The 19,835-nt window shown below is 36.7% G+C and overlaps 1 protein-coding gene across 2 annotated transcripts in view; it reads right to left on the bottom strand.

Annotated features, from left to right (window-relative positions):
• Positions 1-251: 251 nt before the first annotated feature.
• Positions 252-19,835, bottom strand: part of LOC135221842 (ATPase family AAA domain-containing protein 3-B-like) — a 30,488-nt gene continuing 10,904 nt past the window's right edge. For both annotated transcript variants that reach the window (XM_064259756.1, XM_064259758.1), the window contains 11 exons: positions 19,566-19,693; positions 18,514-18,608; positions 16,987-17,185; positions 16,489-16,646; positions 15,858-16,005; positions 4,401-4,503; positions 3,976-4,068; positions 2,938-3,089; positions 2,231-2,398; positions 832-1,030; positions 252-540 (listed from right to left, as the gene is read on the bottom strand). In XM_064259756.1, coding sequence (XP_064115826.1) covers positions 427-540; positions 832-1,030; positions 2,231-2,398; positions 2,938-3,089; positions 3,976-4,068; positions 4,401-4,503; positions 15,858-16,005; positions 16,489-16,646; positions 16,987-17,185; positions 18,514-18,608; positions 19,566-19,693 — 1,557 coding nt within the window. In that variant the 3' untranslated portion in view covers positions 252-426. The remainder of the gene's footprint in view (positions 541-831; positions 1,031-2,230; positions 2,399-2,937; positions 3,090-3,975; positions 4,069-4,400; positions 4,504-15,857; positions 16,006-16,488; positions 16,647-16,986; positions 17,186-18,513; positions 18,609-19,565; positions 19,694-19,835) is intronic.

The raw sequence follows: 19,835 nt of genomic DNA, 5'->3' as shown, positions 1-19,835 counted from the left end.
TATTTATTAATAAGTGAAAGATTTTGTTCTGTTTTTCTATTTTGTCTAACCTACATAGCATTATATTAATACAATGCAGTTCAGGAACGTAAACCTCCTTATTATTGTTATCTCTTATGAGAAAAATATGTTTAAACAAGGTGTTTTTAATTAATGCGTGGTCTTCAGGAATGTTACCCTAGCGTTAATTGAGAGGTGACTATAAGTTTCTATTCCAACTACATTTTTGGGATTGCAAATTAAAATCTCTATTCCTTCCATCATGTATTATCATAAACATAAAAATATGACAATGATCTCTGTTTAAATGATTGTAACTATAAACAGTATGTTCAATTTTCTTACAAATGAATACTATATTAACAAAATTTCTTACTATACAAATAACCATGTACAAGACTAACAATTCTATTGGAATATTTCTTCTCAACTAATTGCTTCCGGTTTAGCTGGTGGTGCTGATGCTGCTTCTTCTACTGCTGAAACCAAGGCTGCACTAAAAATGGTTTTCTTGACTTCGTGAGCACTTCGCCATGAGACCTAAAGGGATAAAAAAAATGTGAATAAAAAACATGAGCCAAAGACTATAATTTGCTCCTGTCATAAATGAGAAAAACAGTAATTCAAAAGTAATATGATGAACTGGTAGCCCAGAATTGCAATCTTTCAAAATTAACTTAACTTTCTATGGGGAAACAGGTCTGGTAAAAGACCACTTTCATAAACTAACCCTACACCTGAATCAGGCCTAATGTCTATTCTTTGATGGACATAAAAACTATCTGAAAAAAATTAAGAATTCCAAATACAGGTATACAAATAGATCCGAACCTTGTGTTTTCTATGTTCCACAGCTGCCTCTGCTCGCTTTAACATGACAGCTTCTGTGAAAATGCCTTCTCGAGAAGCATAGGTGGTCATCTGCCAGTCTAACGCCAAATTCGTAATCTCACGACCTGACATACCTTCTGTCATTTCAGCAACTTTTGAGCATGCCTTACTGTAGTCAAACTCTGCAACTTTTAATCTCCTAAATAGCAAGAAAAATAAAATGCATTAAAATATTATTACTGTATGAACACAAGATATAGCAATTAAAATTATACAATACAATGTGCAATAGAACATGTATAAATAAAAAGTAGCGCTCTAAGGCTACCAAAAAAACAATAAAAAGCAAATAGAGATGGGAAATAAAATAAAGGTAAGAGTTCAGATAATTTGCATAAACATGATTAAATACAGTAAGGCTTTCATGAAATTTTTTTTCTAATATTTTCTATTTGCTTACACAAGGAATGTTCTGAAACACTGAAAATACAAAATGAAAATGAACAGCTTCTCAAAAATACCCTAACATTTATAAAAATCAAATTAAACAGTTCAAAAGTTTATTAATACACCATGTAAATAGACCACCTTATATGCATAATTCTGCTACTTACAGATGTTCTGTAAACCTGTGGTTCATTGCCAAGGTATTAATTCAGGCATTGTATGATTAATAAGTTTAAAGGAATAAGCAATGTCTTTATCATGGAATAAAATGTTTTCATATAATTCCATTGATCATACAGATCTTTGTTCTTCTCCAATCACTTCATGCATCTGATCCCTATTTTGGGCACACTGTCGGTAAGAAGTTGGCATTTCTTTTTTAAATTTAAATGGGTACAATTAAGGCTTCTTATTATTACTGTGTTTGTATTAATTTTTTTTTTTTAATAATAAAACATCCTTTTCTGTTAAACTTTACAACAAATTTGTGCTTCCAAGATTACAGATTGAGATCAATATTCAGTAGTTTTAATAACATATCCACATAAAATTGAGTTATATTAGACCCCCATATTTGAGAGGGATGGGTACCAGACCCCACCACAAATAGAAATCCCCAAATACTTAAAACTCCTCTAAAAATGCTTAGAACTGGCTATTTTGATGGTTAAAATCCAAATAAACCCTCTAAAAATGCTTATACCTTAGTTTTTTATGGTTTTATCACAAAAAGTGCACTTAGTCACGAAAATTGTGGAAAATCAGGAATTTGTGTATTTCTCAGTGAAAAATACAGTGAACAGGAGCATTTTCCGTGAATAATGGGTATATACGGTCTATAGAAAATAAGCGAATCATGAGTCCGGGAATAGTGGGGTAGACTGTATCTGTTATTTCTCCCCAGTAATTACAGTTCTAAATAGTTACAATCATCTTAAAGTAAAACTATTACCTTTTACCCTCTGCAGCAGGAAGCAAAATATATTTTTCGAAATATTGACGCACTAGTCGCTCACGTTCCGGTTGTGTAGGTAAAGGAAACTCAACAGGCTCGTGAACTCGATCAACAACGGCAAAGTCGAGAACTTCTGGAGTGTTTGAAGCCAACACCATCATAAACCTGTAAATAACAAAGTGGAATTTATTTCTTCTTGTGTCCTTAAATCAGCCTTGGCTATAAGATTGAAAGCTGAACATCACGAATAATAAATTATAAACAAATAAAAAATATATGCTACAAAGTTGCACAGGAAAAGCCAAAAGTGCAATTAAGTTATACCAGTCATATCTAGTGAGATCCTGTAGCCTTTAGCTACTAAACTGTACTAGCAGCTTGTACTATTTCTTTTATCAATGGTGTAAAGTTAAAATCATGCTGGTCCATTAATTTTACACCAAACAGATGAAATATCAGCTACTTTATAATACCTCTGGTAGTGTGATGCTAACAATAACACAGTGATTGCCTGAACAACACCCTCTAAATAAGAGATGACCAATAATAGTTATCTACCACAAGTTTGGTATTGCGCATTGGAATATAAAAAAGAAGCTTATGACGAAACATGGAGAATAGCATAAATATACTGTGGAACTATTCAGATTAGTATACCAAATTACTAAACTAAAACTAAAATACAGCGTAACAAAGAACCTTACTTGTCAGTTTGAGTACCAGTTCGATATAAAAATGCAGATATTGCCATTCTCAGTTCTTCACTAATGTTCTCGTGACGTTTCCTTAAAAATCCTTCAGCTTCATCAATAAACAATACAAGACCTTTACGTGATGTTGATGCCCAGTCAAACACCTAAAAAGGCAGCAAAAATACTATTTATAAAATGGATATTAAATTTATCTAAGAAAAAAAAGTTACCATAACATTAATAACCATTTAATTGTTTTAAACTGATAAAATGCCTGGGAAACTTTGTAAAGTTCATGACGAATGACAGATGATTTTATATAATGAAAACATTAACAAAAATATCATACTTGCACTAGTGAAAAATAAGCAGTATGGGAAAACTACAAAACGTAAGAAAACAGACTATATAAATGTCCACAAATCTAATGTGAATTGACTTAATGGTCTGATAATACTCAATAACAATACTAATGATGATAACAACAACTATGAAACATTCTAGTATTTTGAATTTTACTAAGAGCGAAAATCTAAATAAGTTACCATATTATTTTATCCTGGAAATATTCATAATTATATAACAGACAGACATAAATTTCTTGAACCAAGAACAATTAAAATAAATTGCAAGTGTGCTGCCAAAGATATGAAACCATCTATTCAGTGGTTTTGGCTGGCCTGAAGTGTATTTATTTTTTTCTGATGGAGTAGGTTGTTGCAGTAAAAGACATGGCACAAACTTTTGATCCCCTTTCATGTCCCTATCACAATCCAAAATTCTAAATTATGCAAGTCAAATCCTGGACAAGAATAGTATGAACAACACAAATACAACTCTATATCAGGTACTACACAAATACAACTCTACATCAGGTACTATCTTAGCACTGAACATACCAAGTCTGTCTGAAGTACAAAATTCCTCTCTTCTGTAAATATCACATATAAATATTAAATCATCCCTGCATTCTAAGGGTCTCTGAAATCAAGTTTAAGATTAAACCTATAGTACTAATACAACATCAAAAAGTACTTTGGTAATTCTTACCTTATGAATAGCACCTACAGACTCCTTGCCAAGGAGAGCAATGTCACCACCTGTCATTATAGCATAGTCCATCCCAGAGTGCATTGCTAATTTCTGTGAAAACAACACAACAATGGTAAAACAAGACTATAGTAGCAAAACTGAAAGTAAGATAAATAAAACATCAAATAATTCATGATAAAAATGAACATTTAAAAAAAATGTCACTCTCAATCCCCAACACTGTTTAAAAAAATAACCTTGTTAATTAGAAAATTACAGGAGGTGGTCTCTTCACCTTCAAGCAGAGTGAAAATTATAAAAGGATCAAGACATTTTAGCCATCATCCACCATTATCTCTCTATTCTTTACTTTTTAATACTTTGAGCTACAGTTCAAAATTTCGTGATCAGGAAACACACCAGAGAACAAATGCAGGACTCACTTTTGCAAAAAGTGTTTTGCCAGTTCCTGGAGGCCCATGAAGGAGAATATTCCTGTACATGCCTTTATTATATTTTGTGTTCTTTGTAGCAATGGCTATATCCCTGAAATATAACAAAATATTAACAATTCTGCTATAGAAGAAAGCTTCAAGATTTTACACATTAAAAGACTGTAAAGAACTTTTTTGGGTGTGGATTGTTCAATCGTGGTCAAGTTTTGTATTCTCCAAATACTCATCACATGCAATATAACACTAAAAAAATTTTTATCTCGTCTAATATTAGATAACATTTGCTCACTTGCTTGGGTAATCATAAACTTGACATAGTTATGTCCAAGAAAAAGTTTACATATCAGCATTATATAAGAAAATTTCATTTAAGTTTTCAAAGAAAGGATTAACTTTAAAAAGTCTTTCAAACTGCATTATGATCTATGAAGCCCACAACTACCTTGAATGAATGTAATTTTAAGAAATTGAAGAAGCGAGGATAGTACTGTAGTAACTTTTATTCATCATTCATGTCTACATGAACTGTTTTTATATTTGAGACTATTTCTATGCAGGCAGCCCTACTTATCGGGGACATTGGTTAAGGGGGCCGGCCGAAACCCCTATATATGGTGGTATAGGGCAAAAAATGCAGTCATGAAAAAATTCATGGAGCTTCATATGGCAATTGAGAATACATATACGAAATATACAAAATATTTCGTCAAAATTCCTCTTACTTTCGTAGTTACAGGGTAATTAGTAAACATAACTCAATAAGCCTAAAACATTCATCCGTACAAGAAAATGCAATATTTCTTCTGTTATCGTAAATTTTGATAATTATTGTCAAAGAAATTGTGAGAAATGGCATCTGTAGAGATTCCGTGGGTCGCAGAGGGAAGTACGTATCAAGTTCAACCTTGATCTGTAGGAGCACGACGTCAAGTAGACTACACGTTCGAGTTTCACCTCTGACATTCGCTTGCTTTTTACATATGCTTATCTATGTTTCGGCAAGAATTTCATCATGCCAATGAGGAAAAGACAAGGAAAACATCTCGCTAACATAAAGATGAAGAAAATTCCTTCTAATATGATTACAGAATATCATAATATATGCGATATTGGCGTAGTTAGTGAAGAGAGAGAGGGAGGGTTGCGTAGTAAGTAAACGTCCCCGTCTTGCCTGAAGCACACGCCACATCCCAAGGCTACGATCTTTGAGCAAAGGGATCTTAATTTATGATAAATAACATAGTTTTGGTTTATTAATACCCAAAAAGGAATATGCAATTCATAATAACCATGATTTATTAACATTGTCTTTGTAAAAAGAGAGTACAACTTCGAATTTCACGTCTTGACATTCTCTTGCATTTACTTTGTTTATTTTTGTTTCTGCAAGAATTTCATCATGCCAAAACAGAAAATACTAGGAAAACATCTAGGTAACATACAGAAGAAGAAAATTCGCTGTAATAAGCCGAGTTAGTGAAGGAGAGAGAGAGAGTTGCGTAGGAAGGAGTGCCCCGTCTTGCCTGACGCAGTGCCCCAAGCTACGATATATGAGCAAAGGGATCATCATTTATGATTCAATTATGATAAATAAAATTGTTTTGGTTTATTAATACACAAAAAAGAAATATACATTCATAATAATCATTATTTATTAACATTGTCATTATAAAAATACGAAGAAAAACTGAACGCCCATATCTCAAAACTATAGTTATTGACCTTCAAAATCTATCTTCTCACTTAGTTTTAAAGCTATAACATTGGAATTTGGTATATAACTCAGAAAGACGTTATAGAACAATCAAATGAAGCCCTTTTTTCCAATTTTTGTTTCGTCTTTTTTTTTTTTTAATTTTGTTTTCATAATTTATAGGGTTTATTTTTTTACCATATTGAAAAATTCATATCTAGAGAAAAAATTGCTTTTAGAAAAAAAAACTAATTTGATTGGAGGACTACATCAGGTCTATATATGGTAGTAATCCCAGGTCTTAATATTAAATATCAAGGGAGAAGATAGAATTTGAAAAATGGTTATTTTAGGGATAAATCGCCCTGGCCTCACAAAACCGAAGGTCAGAGGCGAAAATCATATGCGGTTTGGAGATGTCCCAAGTCACCTTATTTAGTGGTATGAATATCAAAGTCCTGTCCTTAAAGAATGGCATTAGCCGGTCGGCCCCCCTAACAACATTCTCTTTTTACGGTACTTGGCTAAAGACGTCATTAACAAGATTTTCAGCGTTATTAACCTCTTCATTAACGAAAGTTTGTTTGGAGGTAGGCGGGTACCACCATTCAAGTCTACTACACCGCCCCGGGTGCATAAAGGTGGTACGAAAAGTACCACCAAAACTCCTCTTTTCAGATAGGGACTTCCAATCATTCTGTAATTTCGGTTTGAAAAGTTTGGAGCAAAATAAACAGTATGACACGATGCCAGACGTATGAACCCAAAAAAATATTATTACTGCTTATAGTAGTGTGTAGGTGACAGATGAACAGCGTCTCAACAAAAAATCACAAAACCAGACAAGCATAAAGATGTAATAACTTCTACCCAAGTATAAAACCAGTTGCATCATCATTTACTGTATTTATTTATTCATTCACTTATTACATTTTACAAATAAAAGATATGAACACCAGATAAATGAAGGTAAAAATAAAGCCTTATAGTAACTTTATATATAAAAAACCAAACCAGAGAAAAAGCGAAAAAACTATTTTTTCTGAGGACAAGAAACTTGAAAAATTAGTTTAGATACCCCTAAAGTTGTTTTCTGTGATGAAACTAATCTTAGAAAACGTAGAAAATGACATCGACCAATTTTTGAGAGATATACTATAAAATTTGCGATTTCCATATTTATTGGCAGGGCTTTCGCTTTAGTTGTTGCTCTTTTTTTTGTTATTACGTGCTTATTTACTGTTCTATTTTGATAATACTTTATGTGCATGTTCCAGGTGGATATACCAACATTCTGTAAGACCGAATTTCTATTCAAGACTGTAGTTTTCTCACCAACCACCAGTGACCCTTGTACAAGGGACACTAGCGAGAGATTTGGATCGGCAGCGAACGCAATGTTTACATTCTGCTCACCCACCCGGTAAAGAAGGGGTTAAATGATTTTCGGCGTCGGTAAGCAGTTTATTGCGTTGCTAAACAGCTTATTGGCAGTTGACTGGCGCCGATAAATGATTAATGACACGGATAAGCATTATATTGGCATTTATGATGTCGTAAACGCCACTTATTTCTATAATTATCAGCGATTTTCGGTTAGCAGCACTCGACAGGGAATGGAACTCCCATTGTTAACCTGGGGTGCCTGTACTCAAACAGGTGTTACTCCAATGATAAAAAAAAACTTACAAAAGTAAATCAGAACATGAAAAGGTCAGAACACTATAAAAAACTGAGACCTTTTGACAGTCTTTTTGTAAATGAATGAATTTACAATTCCTTTCATTCAATCCTAAATACTATAACCCTAAAAATTTCCTGGTAGTTTGGTGTTGCTTCTTCAAATTATGAGCATAAGGTTAACAGTAGCACTGGTGGTGCCATTTTGAGGCAGTAAGGTACTTTTAAGTTGTGATAATATACCTAACCTCTTCAAAAGAGGGCTGCATCATAGCCAGAATGCCACGAACTCCCACACCCTTGGATTTGAATTCCCTTGATTATGTTGCATGCTAAATTACTTTCCAAGTGTCTTGGTTATTTAATCCTTTAGCCATCACATTTCAAGTTGCCAAACTCATTATTAACATGATATTGTTAAGATACAATAAAGTTTTGTACATACTTACCTGGCAGATATATACTTAGCTATAGACTCCGTCGTCCCCGACAGAAATTCGAATTTCGCGGCACACGCTGCAGGTAGGTCAGGTGATCTACCGCCCCTGCCGCTGGGTGGCAGGAATAGGAACGATTACCGTTCTAGAACCAGATTTTCTCTTCCACCTGTCTCCTGAGGGGAGGTTGGGTGGGCCATCAATCGTATATATCTGCCAGGTAAGTATGTACAAAACTTTATTGTATCTTAACAATATCATTTTTGTACATGGAACTTACCCAGCAGATATATACTTAGCTGATTGACACCCTTGGTGGTGGGAAAGAGACAACTATTTACTGAATAGACAGGTAAACAACATACGTTGTAGGTAATAAATAAATAAAACCTTGGTTCCTACTTGATCAGGCGGAAGACTCCATGGCTAATGCCTAGGAATCTGCTTCGCCTAAAGAGCCTCAGCGAGGATGTGACCTATGGCTAAGAGTTCTTGTGGGTCTGTCTTATCCATTTACTCGACAGAGCCTCTTACATGACAATATGCCTATGCCTAGTGGCATAATTAAGGAGCACAACACCGATCCCGATCACCTGATCCTAACACGAGGGTTAGTGCTTAAGTTGAAAAGAGTTATCTACAAACTCCTTTCAAACAACCCAAAGAAAAAACACGACGTTAAATAAAATTTAACTCACTAGTTAAGGATCAGTATCTGCTCCCTATCCCAGCAATGTATCCGCAGACACGTATCAACCAAGAGAGAAGGATCCCTCGAAGGTTATCTTGACATCCTTCGGATAATGGGAAGTCAACCCAGAGTTGCATCTCCCGTATGTGACAGCTAATATGTCCTTATGACATATTGTTAGGGAAAGAACAAGAATTCGGAAAAGCTCGCACTTCATGCGCTTTTAATTCTCAGCTGTTTGAAGGAATCATCAATGCACTTATCAAGTGCTTAGGAGATCACAATGTCTCAAAGAAGGCCAGGGCGTTCTTTGATATAGATCTCTTCTGGGTGAAGCCTGGAGCCTGGCTAGCGCTTCGTGCCTGGCAGGCGCCTAGCGCCTGTCTAGCGCCTCGCGCCTGGCTGGAGCCTTGCGCCTGAATGGCGCCTAGAGCCTGGCTGGAGCCTCGCGCCTGGATGGTGCCTGATTGGCTCCTCCTTCCTGGCTAGCGCCTCGCGCCTGGCTGGAGCCTTGCGTCTGGCTGGTGCCTTGCGCCTGGAAGGCACCTGGAGCCTGGCAGAAGACTTCATGATTACTGTCTATGAGTCTGCATGCCTCAAGAGTTTCAGCGAGGTAGGGACCTATGACTGACAAACCCTTCTGGATCATGTCAATGGGGGCTAGCCCGCTTACACGACAGAGCCTTCTCGGATCGTGCCAATGGGGGCTGACCCACTTACATGGCAGAGCCTTACCTGTATCATATCAATGGGGACTAGCCCTCTTACATGACAGAGCTTTAGGTTTCTCTTTACTGGAAGGAGCCTTGTGCCTGGATGGATCCTCAATCCTGACTGGAGCCTAGCCTTGAAGGAGCCTGGCTGGCTCCTAGAGCCTGGCTGGCTCCTAGAGCCTGGCTGGCGCCTCGCGCCGGCCTGGCGGCCTCGGCGCCTGGCGGCGCCTCGCGCCTGGCTTGGCTCCTCCACACTTGCTGGAGCTTCGAGCTTGGAAGAGTCTCTAGGCTGTCTGGCGATGTCCACATCGGACACTCTTATATCTGTCCGATTTGTTCGCCTCTGGCGCATTTGCGCCAGGTTGGAGGCCCGCTCCTTCTCAGTATCCGACCATGACAGAGTTCCTTGGAACTGTCCGCCTCTGGCGTTTTTCGCCTGTATTGGCATTTGGCGCTACATTGTCCGAGAGTCCTGAACAACCACATAGTTTATCAGGAGACTGGAGAAGGGTGGAAGAAATTCTTCCCCTTTGAGCTTTTGGCCCCTGGCAAGGGGAGGTGATTTTAGTCAGCTACACCCAGTAGACGACAGGATATCTAACAATACGAGAGAGAAGAGTCTTCCTCCGAGGAGGATCCTTCGTGAACACTTCTTTTGCTAACGAGATCTCTTCTTACATGTTGATGAGGCTCCTCGTTGCAGAATCTTCCCTATCCTTGCCCGAAGGAAGGGAAGGAGTCTGGAAGTCGAAGGAGAGACTGAGCTGAAATTGGGCGGAACCCTGATTTCTAGCTCTTATTGAATCCTTCTGAATACCTTCTGGGAAGCATTTTGAGCCCTCATCGCACCCCGAAGACTCTGTAGGCAAACGTTTAAACCATCTCTTCTTCTGTAGATGAAAATGTAAGTACCCTGCCTGGGCAACGAAACTTCTATCTGAAAGTGTTGCGTCAGGAATAGAGGGATTTAGTTCTTTTGCCAGACATACTATGCTGGCAAGAACCCATTGCCGAGTATCCATTGAATCTGATGCGAGATTCCAATGCACAAATTCACTTGTCTTCTTGGTCGTTTAGGGCTAAGAGAAACAAAGAATTCCTTCATAAACTTCCTCAAAGAAGTTTGATGAGGAGCAGTTCCATTTTGTCGGAACACGGAATCTGTGGCCACAAAAAGATCCCATTCGAAGTACATGATATCCTACTCTTGTCGTATTGCGGTATCGTATAAGATCCCGAAGATCTTAATCCTCTGTTATCTCTAATTCCCCTTGTAGAGACAGAGTATAGCCTTTTACTGCGTTCTTTGATAGCAGATATATACATAGGTGATTCTTCCCTCTGAAAGTGAAGAAAAAACCTCGCTATGTGGTTCACAGAGGTATCGGAAGAGGACAGTTTCCTCATTCCATCTAGCACGATCTGCAGCAATTCTATGTCTTAGCCATGACTATTGTCATTTACCTTGAAAAAACCTCTCATTCATGTCCACTTCTGGTCAGTCTGCACGTGGACAGACTCAGAGTGGAGAGGTTTTATAGGTCTATTTATAATAGATTCTGATAGAATATCCAGATACTCTTGGAAAAGCCTTACGAAACATGCTGTGAGAAGAACGTGACTTCTGTGAATCCAACCTCTCTAAGGCCAAAATGAGGCATACATCCTCTCTTCCTTTGACGCCCATTTATCTTAATATCTGTTAAGAATTTATAACTAGGGGAAAAAAGACTAAAGTTTATTCCCCTTCTTTAAATTTAAAGATGTCTTATATTGCTACCTCTCTTGGTTCGAGGAAAAAGAAGCAGTCTAAAGGAAGCCTGTTCGTCTTCTACCTTACAAAGAGATCTATGAAGAAGACTTTCCGCAGGTTCTCACAACTCTTTTCAATAAATGTTAGACATACGTTAACAGTTATTATCTTCGATCGAGAAGGTTCTCACGGACATGCAAAATCTTGCATCGAACCTCTTAAGGATCGTTACGTTCCGTGTCTGTTCCCAAATAGGTTCTCTTTTGTTAACGCGAACATGAGCGAAAAAAAAGAGATTCTCGATGCTCTTTGCGATATGAGAGAGTCGTGGAATTGGCCTAAGTGATTAAAATAAATAATTCCATCATTCCTTGTAAGCGACCCCTTTTCGATTAAATGGGTAACGAAATCAGGAACGAATCTTGCCGTTACCGAGCCTGCTGTCCGAGAGGCTACTGGACTCTTAGGTTAATAACTCGCTAAAACGAGAAAATATCTTGGATGGTGCTTCTGGCGCATTTGCGCAAGGCTGGCGCTTCCTTCTAGTTCTTTTTAGGTTATGTGCCATAACATCTATGCCTTTATGGTACCCGACATCCTTCACATGTTAATTCCGTTCTTAGTGGGAAAAAACTTTTATATACGTAGTATAGTCCATTCAGGGAAACAACTTCTGCCACTAAGAGAATGTTTCCCATCCGACTCACCCAACTTCTCTTGAGCAATATCCGATTCTAAAAAGGTTGTGTGCGTTTCTCGAAAGGATGAGAGAATTATATATATCGCGCTCTGCCGTATTAGAATCCTTTATAATACTGTCACATTGTGGTAAACAGCATTAATCAAGGAAACCTTTGTAAGGATACTAGGAATTCTGTAGTTAAACCTCGGTATGTGCATAAGACTTGACCATACCGTAGTCTTAAAGTGAATTCTCTAAGTCTTAAAGTGAATTCTCTACTACATTCATCTTCTCACTAAGCATGTACTCTAATAAGCCATGCTTTCGTAAGCATGAGAGCATTATACAATATAGAGTTCCGCTGCGTTAGAATCCTTTTAAAATGTTACCTACGGTAAACAGCATTGAAATGTTGTAATATCTTTCTTATTGAAAGCTTCTTAGCAAAAGGCAGACAATATTTTATTTGTTTGCTTAACTATCCCCTCAATCCGAAGCTAAAACCACGATTGTAGGGGAGAGACACGGTTAGTCATTCCATCCCGCAGGAGAGAGACATGTAACCGACCACTCATGACCGACACCTACATGATACTGCGTTGGTGTCTAAGCGATAGCATAGCAGTCTCGTTAGCCGACTGGCCTTACTCTTCCAGAGTTGCCAGCTACTCCATTTAATAAAGGAATCTTATAAAATTATTATCGAACTTCAGGAAGTTCTTATAATGCATATCTAAGTGAAACAAGACTTCGATAAATCTAGAAGCTAAGTAGGTGTTGTCTTAACAATCCCTTTAAGCGTAGTCCTTCCTAGGAAATTCCTGGAAGGATACTGGTAATTGAGTTGCTCAGCAAAGAAGTAACTACGGTATGTGCTTATGATTTGCCGTATCGTATTCTCATACAGCAGATACTCTACTACCTTCTTTCCCTGCCGAGGCAGATAGAGAAAGGAAAAATTTTTACTAACTTCGTTCTTTTCGTTAATAGAACGATAGAAAGAGTATATATATCTCCTTAAGGAAGGAAGTTAATCCAGGAACTCTTTAAATCTTCGTGATTTCCTCATAAATCGTGGAAGAGACAGAATTCCTGTTCATCTGTAGGGTTTACGGAAGGAAGTAGATATTTCCTATCCGCCATCATACCCAAACGTCGATGAGCTTCTTATAAGAAAACTCCCAAAGCTCTTGCCTCTTCATAACGAGGGAAGAGCATGAATGAAGGAGAGAGTCCTCTGAATAATGAAAAATGGCTTCTCTTAGTATCAGAATCCTTCTGGCAAAAGCGACGGCCGCCTGTGCGACATCTTGCACCTTTGCCAGGGGAAAGTTGCTCAAGTTGAAAACTCAAAGAGGAGCCTCGCGACTGACCTCTCTCTCATAAGATTAGGAATATTCTGGCGCCTGGCTCCTTGCACCTAGCGCCTGGAATGTTCCGCGTGCCTGGAATGTTCCGCACGCTAGAAAGGAGACTCGCTCCTGGAACGTTCCGCTTGCGTGGAAGGTCCCGTGCGCCCTGATAGTTCCGAGCGCCTACTAGACCCCTTTTAGAAAGAGCCTCTTGCTCGGAAACGTTCAATGGAAGGATCGTTCTGATTGCCACTCTACTATAAGGCTCCTTGCTCTAGCCGTCTGTTTTTCTGGCGCAATTTGCGCCAGGCTGGCGCTTCGTCTCTTTGAAGGCGCCTTGCGCCAAGAAAAATTTTCTAGAACGCGGCTCGCGTTTGGTTGTAGGAACACGGCTCGCGCTAGTCTGTCAGCTGGAACGCGCCTCGCTGCTGGCTATTGGAACGTAGCTCATGCTAGCTTGCTGGAACGCGGCTTCCTGGCAGCGGCTGGCTCTTGCTCAGTGTTCTCTTAGCTTTCAGAAAACGCGCTAGATCATCGAAACTCCAAACATACATTCTTCGTCTTTTCGGATGTAAGATGAAGAGACGCACTTTTTTAAGGATGCCTTATCAATGGCTATCCTTGGCAGTCTGGGACGTTCTACAGAACCTGCCGAGGGGACGCCTGACCGGTGGGGGTTCTCCCTAACCTTCCTGCGGCTGTCGACTTTCCTCCTCCACTGGGTCTGGGAGTTTGGAAGAGGTCTAGGCCTGGAAGCGCTACGGAGCCGATCAGACGCACCCTCCACTGCACTGGGAACACTATATTCACTTCTTACCTTTTTAGAGCTCGCCTTTTGAGCTCCATCCATTTATCTTCAAATTTGCACATATGAATTTGTAGATTCTGTGGAGTAAGAAGGTGATGAGGATGCAACAACTACTAGAATTGTCAATACTCTAACTGCTCGTTAGAACGAGAGCTCTTAAAGCTTCTAAAGGAAGCGTATCTAGTTATATGCTTTCTGACTTCCTAAAGTAGGAAGTTAGATCTTATATTTCCTTCATCAAGTTCTAACACTTATACACGTATTAGTGAAAAAAAAAAAAAAAAAATCAATATTTCCTTTATTGCAAAATATATGTCTACCGAAAAATTTGGTAGTTTCACGTAATATATTCTTCGAAATTTCGAAGCCAAATTCATTAAAAAGTTAATAAAAGCGTATGCCAAACCAAAGACCCAGTACTTCCCTGCAAAAGACAGCCCAGAAGGTCGATGGCGATGAAAAAACGAAAATCAAGTCAGGAGAAAAAACGAAAATCAAGTCAGGAGGTAGCAACAACGTATGTTGACACTACCGCGACAGAGAAAATCTGGTTCTAGAACGGTAATCGTTCCTATTCCTGCCACCCAGCGGCAGGGGCGGTAGATCACCTGACCTACCTGCAGCGTGTGTCGCGAAATTCGAATTTCTGTCGGGGACGACGGAGTCTATAGCTAAGTATATATCTGCTGGGTAAGTTCCATGTACAAAATTACTGATTATAACAAAATTCTTTCATTTATTCCTCTCTGTGATATTTTCCCAACTAGCATTATGTTATCCAAAAATTATATAATCATGTGAACTATCATTCAGCAATATAATCAAGTGAACTGTCATTTGATTATAAAATAGGTCTGGATAAACAAATCCTTTATAATAGTAATAATAATAATAATAATAATTATAATAATAATAATAATAATTTGACTATGAAACTGTATGTACAAACAATGATCACAAGTAATAATTTCATCACCTATATATTAACTTTGATTTGCTATTCATCAAATTTTTAAAATCATGAAATCAGGAGCTTAAAATATATTTTCCTAAGAAAGACAACCCTTCAAATTGGCTTCTCATTAACTCTACCACCTGCTTCTGTATTTGATCTTTAAAAATGTATGAATACACCAAACAATACAGGAGGACTTAGAAATAACCACACAAATCACTGTAACAACAATGATACTCCTAGTAGTAATCTCTTTTGCACTTTTAATTACAATGTACAGCTTAGCTGGTGTATAAACATCTTGCAAAAAATGTAGCAAAAACTGAAAACTGTGTCAGGATTTCTACACTCAAAAGCTGACACAAATACATTCTTGAAGCGAAAACTGGAGTAATAAAATTTGATATTGAACAGCCTGAGTATGAGAGTGAAGTGAAAGTGTGAAAATCAAATGCCAAAAGAGCAATGAAGCTAGTGGCCAAAGGGGTATAGCAAATAACCTTTAGTATTGCTTACATGAGACTCTTGAAAGAGGACATTCTGATTAAGTCATCTTAGCATTTCGTCACAGAATTAAGCACCTTCAAGTTCACATACTAAAACAATATTTAGCATAAAAAATTATGCAGAATGTACTTCCCAATTAAATATTAACATTTCTAAACTCAGTATTGACCTCACCTGACTCTTTCCTCTACACCTGGGTTAAGAACAACTCCTTCTAAAACATCTTCTGGCTTCTTCTTTATTTTCTTTACAGACTGAACTGGATGCCGTACAGCATCAAACAAACTTATTCTTGAAGTTTCTCGCACCAAAGATGGCTTGGCTGAAACAAGAAATATAGAATATTATATCATCAAACATAAAGCCCTGGCAATATATTAACCTAGAATACTTCTAAAACAAATAAATAATAAATATGAATACTTTAAGGTTAATTGGAAATAAGCATTTCACATGACTAATTATATAATTATTTTCCACAATATTTTTATTATCCAAACTCTTGCAAGTACTACATTTGCTGTACATATATAAATTTCACAAAGAATAAGCGTAAAAGTTATGCGTTGTTGGATGAAACAAGATGTTTGGACTGAGGAGCTGGAAATATTCGTGCTCTTTTCATGATCTTTTTTTAAAGAAAACAATAATAAAAACAATACTCATACATGTGCATTCATACCTAAAATAAATAATATGCAATTTAATTGATTTTAAAACAGTCTATTATCTTATAAGCATATCAAAATATTGAAAGGTTAAACAATACATACAAAAAAGATTAACACCAGCATACTTTTCTTACCTAGTCTTGCTTCTAAAAATCTAAACAGGATGCCTAAAGACCCCTTAGCAGTGTAGTATCCTGCAGTGAGAGCAACAAGACCAGCAACAGCCGCCTGAATTTTCGCAGGTTCACTTAGGAAAGTATCAATTCCAGTGCCAATTGCAGAACCTGCTGTTCTGTAAAGACCAAACAACTCTTTAATGCTACTTACACCATTTTTTTTAAACACAGAAAAACATTTTTATGGCATATCAGCAAACCAAGGATGATATAAAAAAAAAATCTTACAAGAGAGTATAAAAAGAATTTGAGGAAATTATACTGTGCAAAAAACCAAAAAATAGTTCTGTTTCTTTGCTGGGTAGTACACCACAAAAGTAGAAAATAAAGAATACTTCCCTGCATCTCATTTATGTTAGGAATATTTTTTGTAGTCAAGTAAACAACATATAATAACTTTCTATTGAAGATATGTTTAATATTAATAATGATAATAAAACAATGAAGAGAACTTACTTTATTGAAGCTAATATAGTTTCTCGCTTTTCTATCATACTCTTCAGAGTAGTTTCCCTGTCCTCGGCTGCTCTAACACGTATCTGCTCTAACGTCAAGTCCTGGTTTTCTCTCTCCATCTTTGCCCTTGCGCCCATCTCTGCATCAATTCTTTTCATATCATATTTGTGCCGTTGCTCCAATTCATGTTCAATTGTTGCTTTTGTAAGGAGAAAGAAAGAGAAAGACAATGAAGGATTGATATATATATATATATATATATATATATATATATATATATATATATATATATATATATATATATATATATATATATATATATATATAATATATATATATATATATATATATATATATATATATATATATATATATATATATATATATATATATATATATATATATATATATATATATATATATATATATATATATATATATAAAACTGTATTTCTGAGACCACCCAACTACCACTGCACTCTCTGTATCTTCTGAATTTTCAAAAAGATAGTTTGGCAATACATGAAAAACTGATAAACATCTATGTATGAAGACATGACCAACTTTTATAAGCAGAATAAAAAGGATAGAAGTATGCTGAATGTTTCATAACAAACCCATCACTCATATATATGCCTGCATTTGTGGTCTCCAAGTTTCCTCGCTCACCAGTCTTTTGTTTAACAGACAGAAAAACAAGAATGGTAGTTTCATGGAACCTGTGCCACCTAGAGTGTCAGGCACCCAACAATCTCCACTATTTTTTCATGAGTCTGCAATGCTGTCAGTGACTATCTAGTATTCCTACTGTCTAGTATTATTCTAACTACCATCTCATTATTCATCAACTAATTCATTGCCCTCTTTCACTTTCCTTTCAATAAGAGCCCTACTGCAATTTCCAAAATTTTACAAATTTCAAGGTGCCTAGTGTTAGAAACATATAGCTATGTAATAACTTCGTAAGTTACTCATAAAAAAATTCAACGAGTTCCCATACTGATAAACAGCACTGCAAAAGTTTATTGCCAATAAATACTGAACTTTGTCTTTTAAGACAATAAGTTTTTTTAGCTTGGAATGCTTCATAGGGGGTATACAATTGTTAATACACAGTGGATAGCAATAAAGGTTCTTTACAGCACATCTTCAGCCACAGCTGCATAACTTTCTGCCTCACACTTTCCATCTGTTCCCCTTGGTCTTGTGTCATCTAGTTGAATAACTTTATTTCCTGTACATTCCTCTGCACAGAGCTATCAATTGTAAGTACTGTACCTTTATTTAAGTGAAATTATCATGATAATATGTAATGGCTTTTGCCGCTCAGTGATACAGTTTTTGGTGCGCTTCTATTAAAAGCATGACAGAATGATCAGAGGGATGAAGGAATTGTGTCATTTGACTAAAAACATACATCAATGTACAGATACACAACTTTTCCATAAAAAACAGGTATTTGTTGACTTATTTCAACAACCATCGCCAAATTTTAACAAATATAAAATCAGGTAATGCATAACTTACATTTCCTAAGGGCTTCTTGCTTAGCTACAGATTCTTCTTGTCTTCTCAAGTTCTCTTCATTCATTCTCTGTTGTTGTGCTAACTGATCTTCATATCTGTTTGAAAAAGAATTTTATCACTATCAACTGTACTGTGTCCTATAAGTACTCAATATAGTTAGAAGTAGAGCATAGAAAGGAAGAAAGCATTAAATAACTAAAAACAGAATACAAAAAGTCTAGGGCAAACTAATGTGTAACTTAATTAAATAAAAATTGAAATAAAGTATTAAAAGAACTAATTTAAGATCATGAAGTAGCACATCTGATGATGTATAAGACCCAACAAACTTTTCTTTACATGTCAGATCTGAACATTATCAAAACACACAGCTGCAGTATGGCAGAAAAAACTTGAGCAAAGCATGCAACTATGACGATAGGAAAAGTCTTTTTAATATTAATATCAATAATAAAAATAAAACAAAAACAATACTACTACTACTACTACTACTACTAATAATAATAATAATAATTCATCATACTCCTTACAGAGTAAATGATAACAATCACATACATGTCTGTTGTGTCACCATGCCTTCAAGTGTAGGTGTAATATCTGCATGGTACGAACTCCATCAGTATGTCACCACATCATCATCATCATCATCATGTGAAAGACTTAGTGGAGGTGGATTACGAATTAGCTTATCCTTACACATGTATATATAATATATTTACATATATTTTTAAAAAGTTTCTTTGGGAGAGGGGGGGGGGCAACAATCAATGCTCACTGCTACCTAGGTGCTGCACGAAGAGGAAAATGCTGGGCTGTGTGTGTGTGTGTGTTTTCACTGTCTACCCTTACAGGTAAAGCCAGGAAAGGATCCGTGAACATGAATTCATTAGTTCGTTCACTTCTACCCTCACAAGCACAAACAAGAAGGCCTCCATCGCATGTGTAAGTCTGTTCATGTACTGTCTAATTTTAAAGTTGCAAAAAAAACTTCAAAAAATCTGTTTTATCTCTACGGCCTAAGAACTAAGGTGAACAATGCCATTGTGCCTAACCTTTTACGGGACAACTGATCCTGATATTGTGCTTTCTGTTGATCAAGCTTTGATTGTTCTTGTAAAGTCTTGCGTCTTTCTTCTTGTTCTATTCGTTTCCCTTCTGCTTTAGCGGCTTCAATTTGTACCTATAAGAGACTAGACTTTATGGTCTGAAAGGGGCATTTTGATTAAAACCCTCACATGACTGGTTTGATTGTAAAAAAATCTTTCAACATAGAAAGGCTTCGTAATACCCTCCATACAATGGAATAAGGACTTACACTTGAG

Source organism: Macrobrachium nipponense, chromosome 3 (genome assembly GCF_015104395.2).
Source record: "Macrobrachium nipponense isolate FS-2020 chromosome 3, ASM1510439v2, whole genome shotgun sequence".
NCBI lineage: Eukaryota > Metazoa > Arthropoda > Malacostraca > Decapoda > Palaemonidae > Macrobrachium > Macrobrachium nipponense.
The sequence above is the reverse complement of the archived record's forward strand: the minus strand, read 5'-3'. Positions and strand labels throughout refer to the sequence as shown.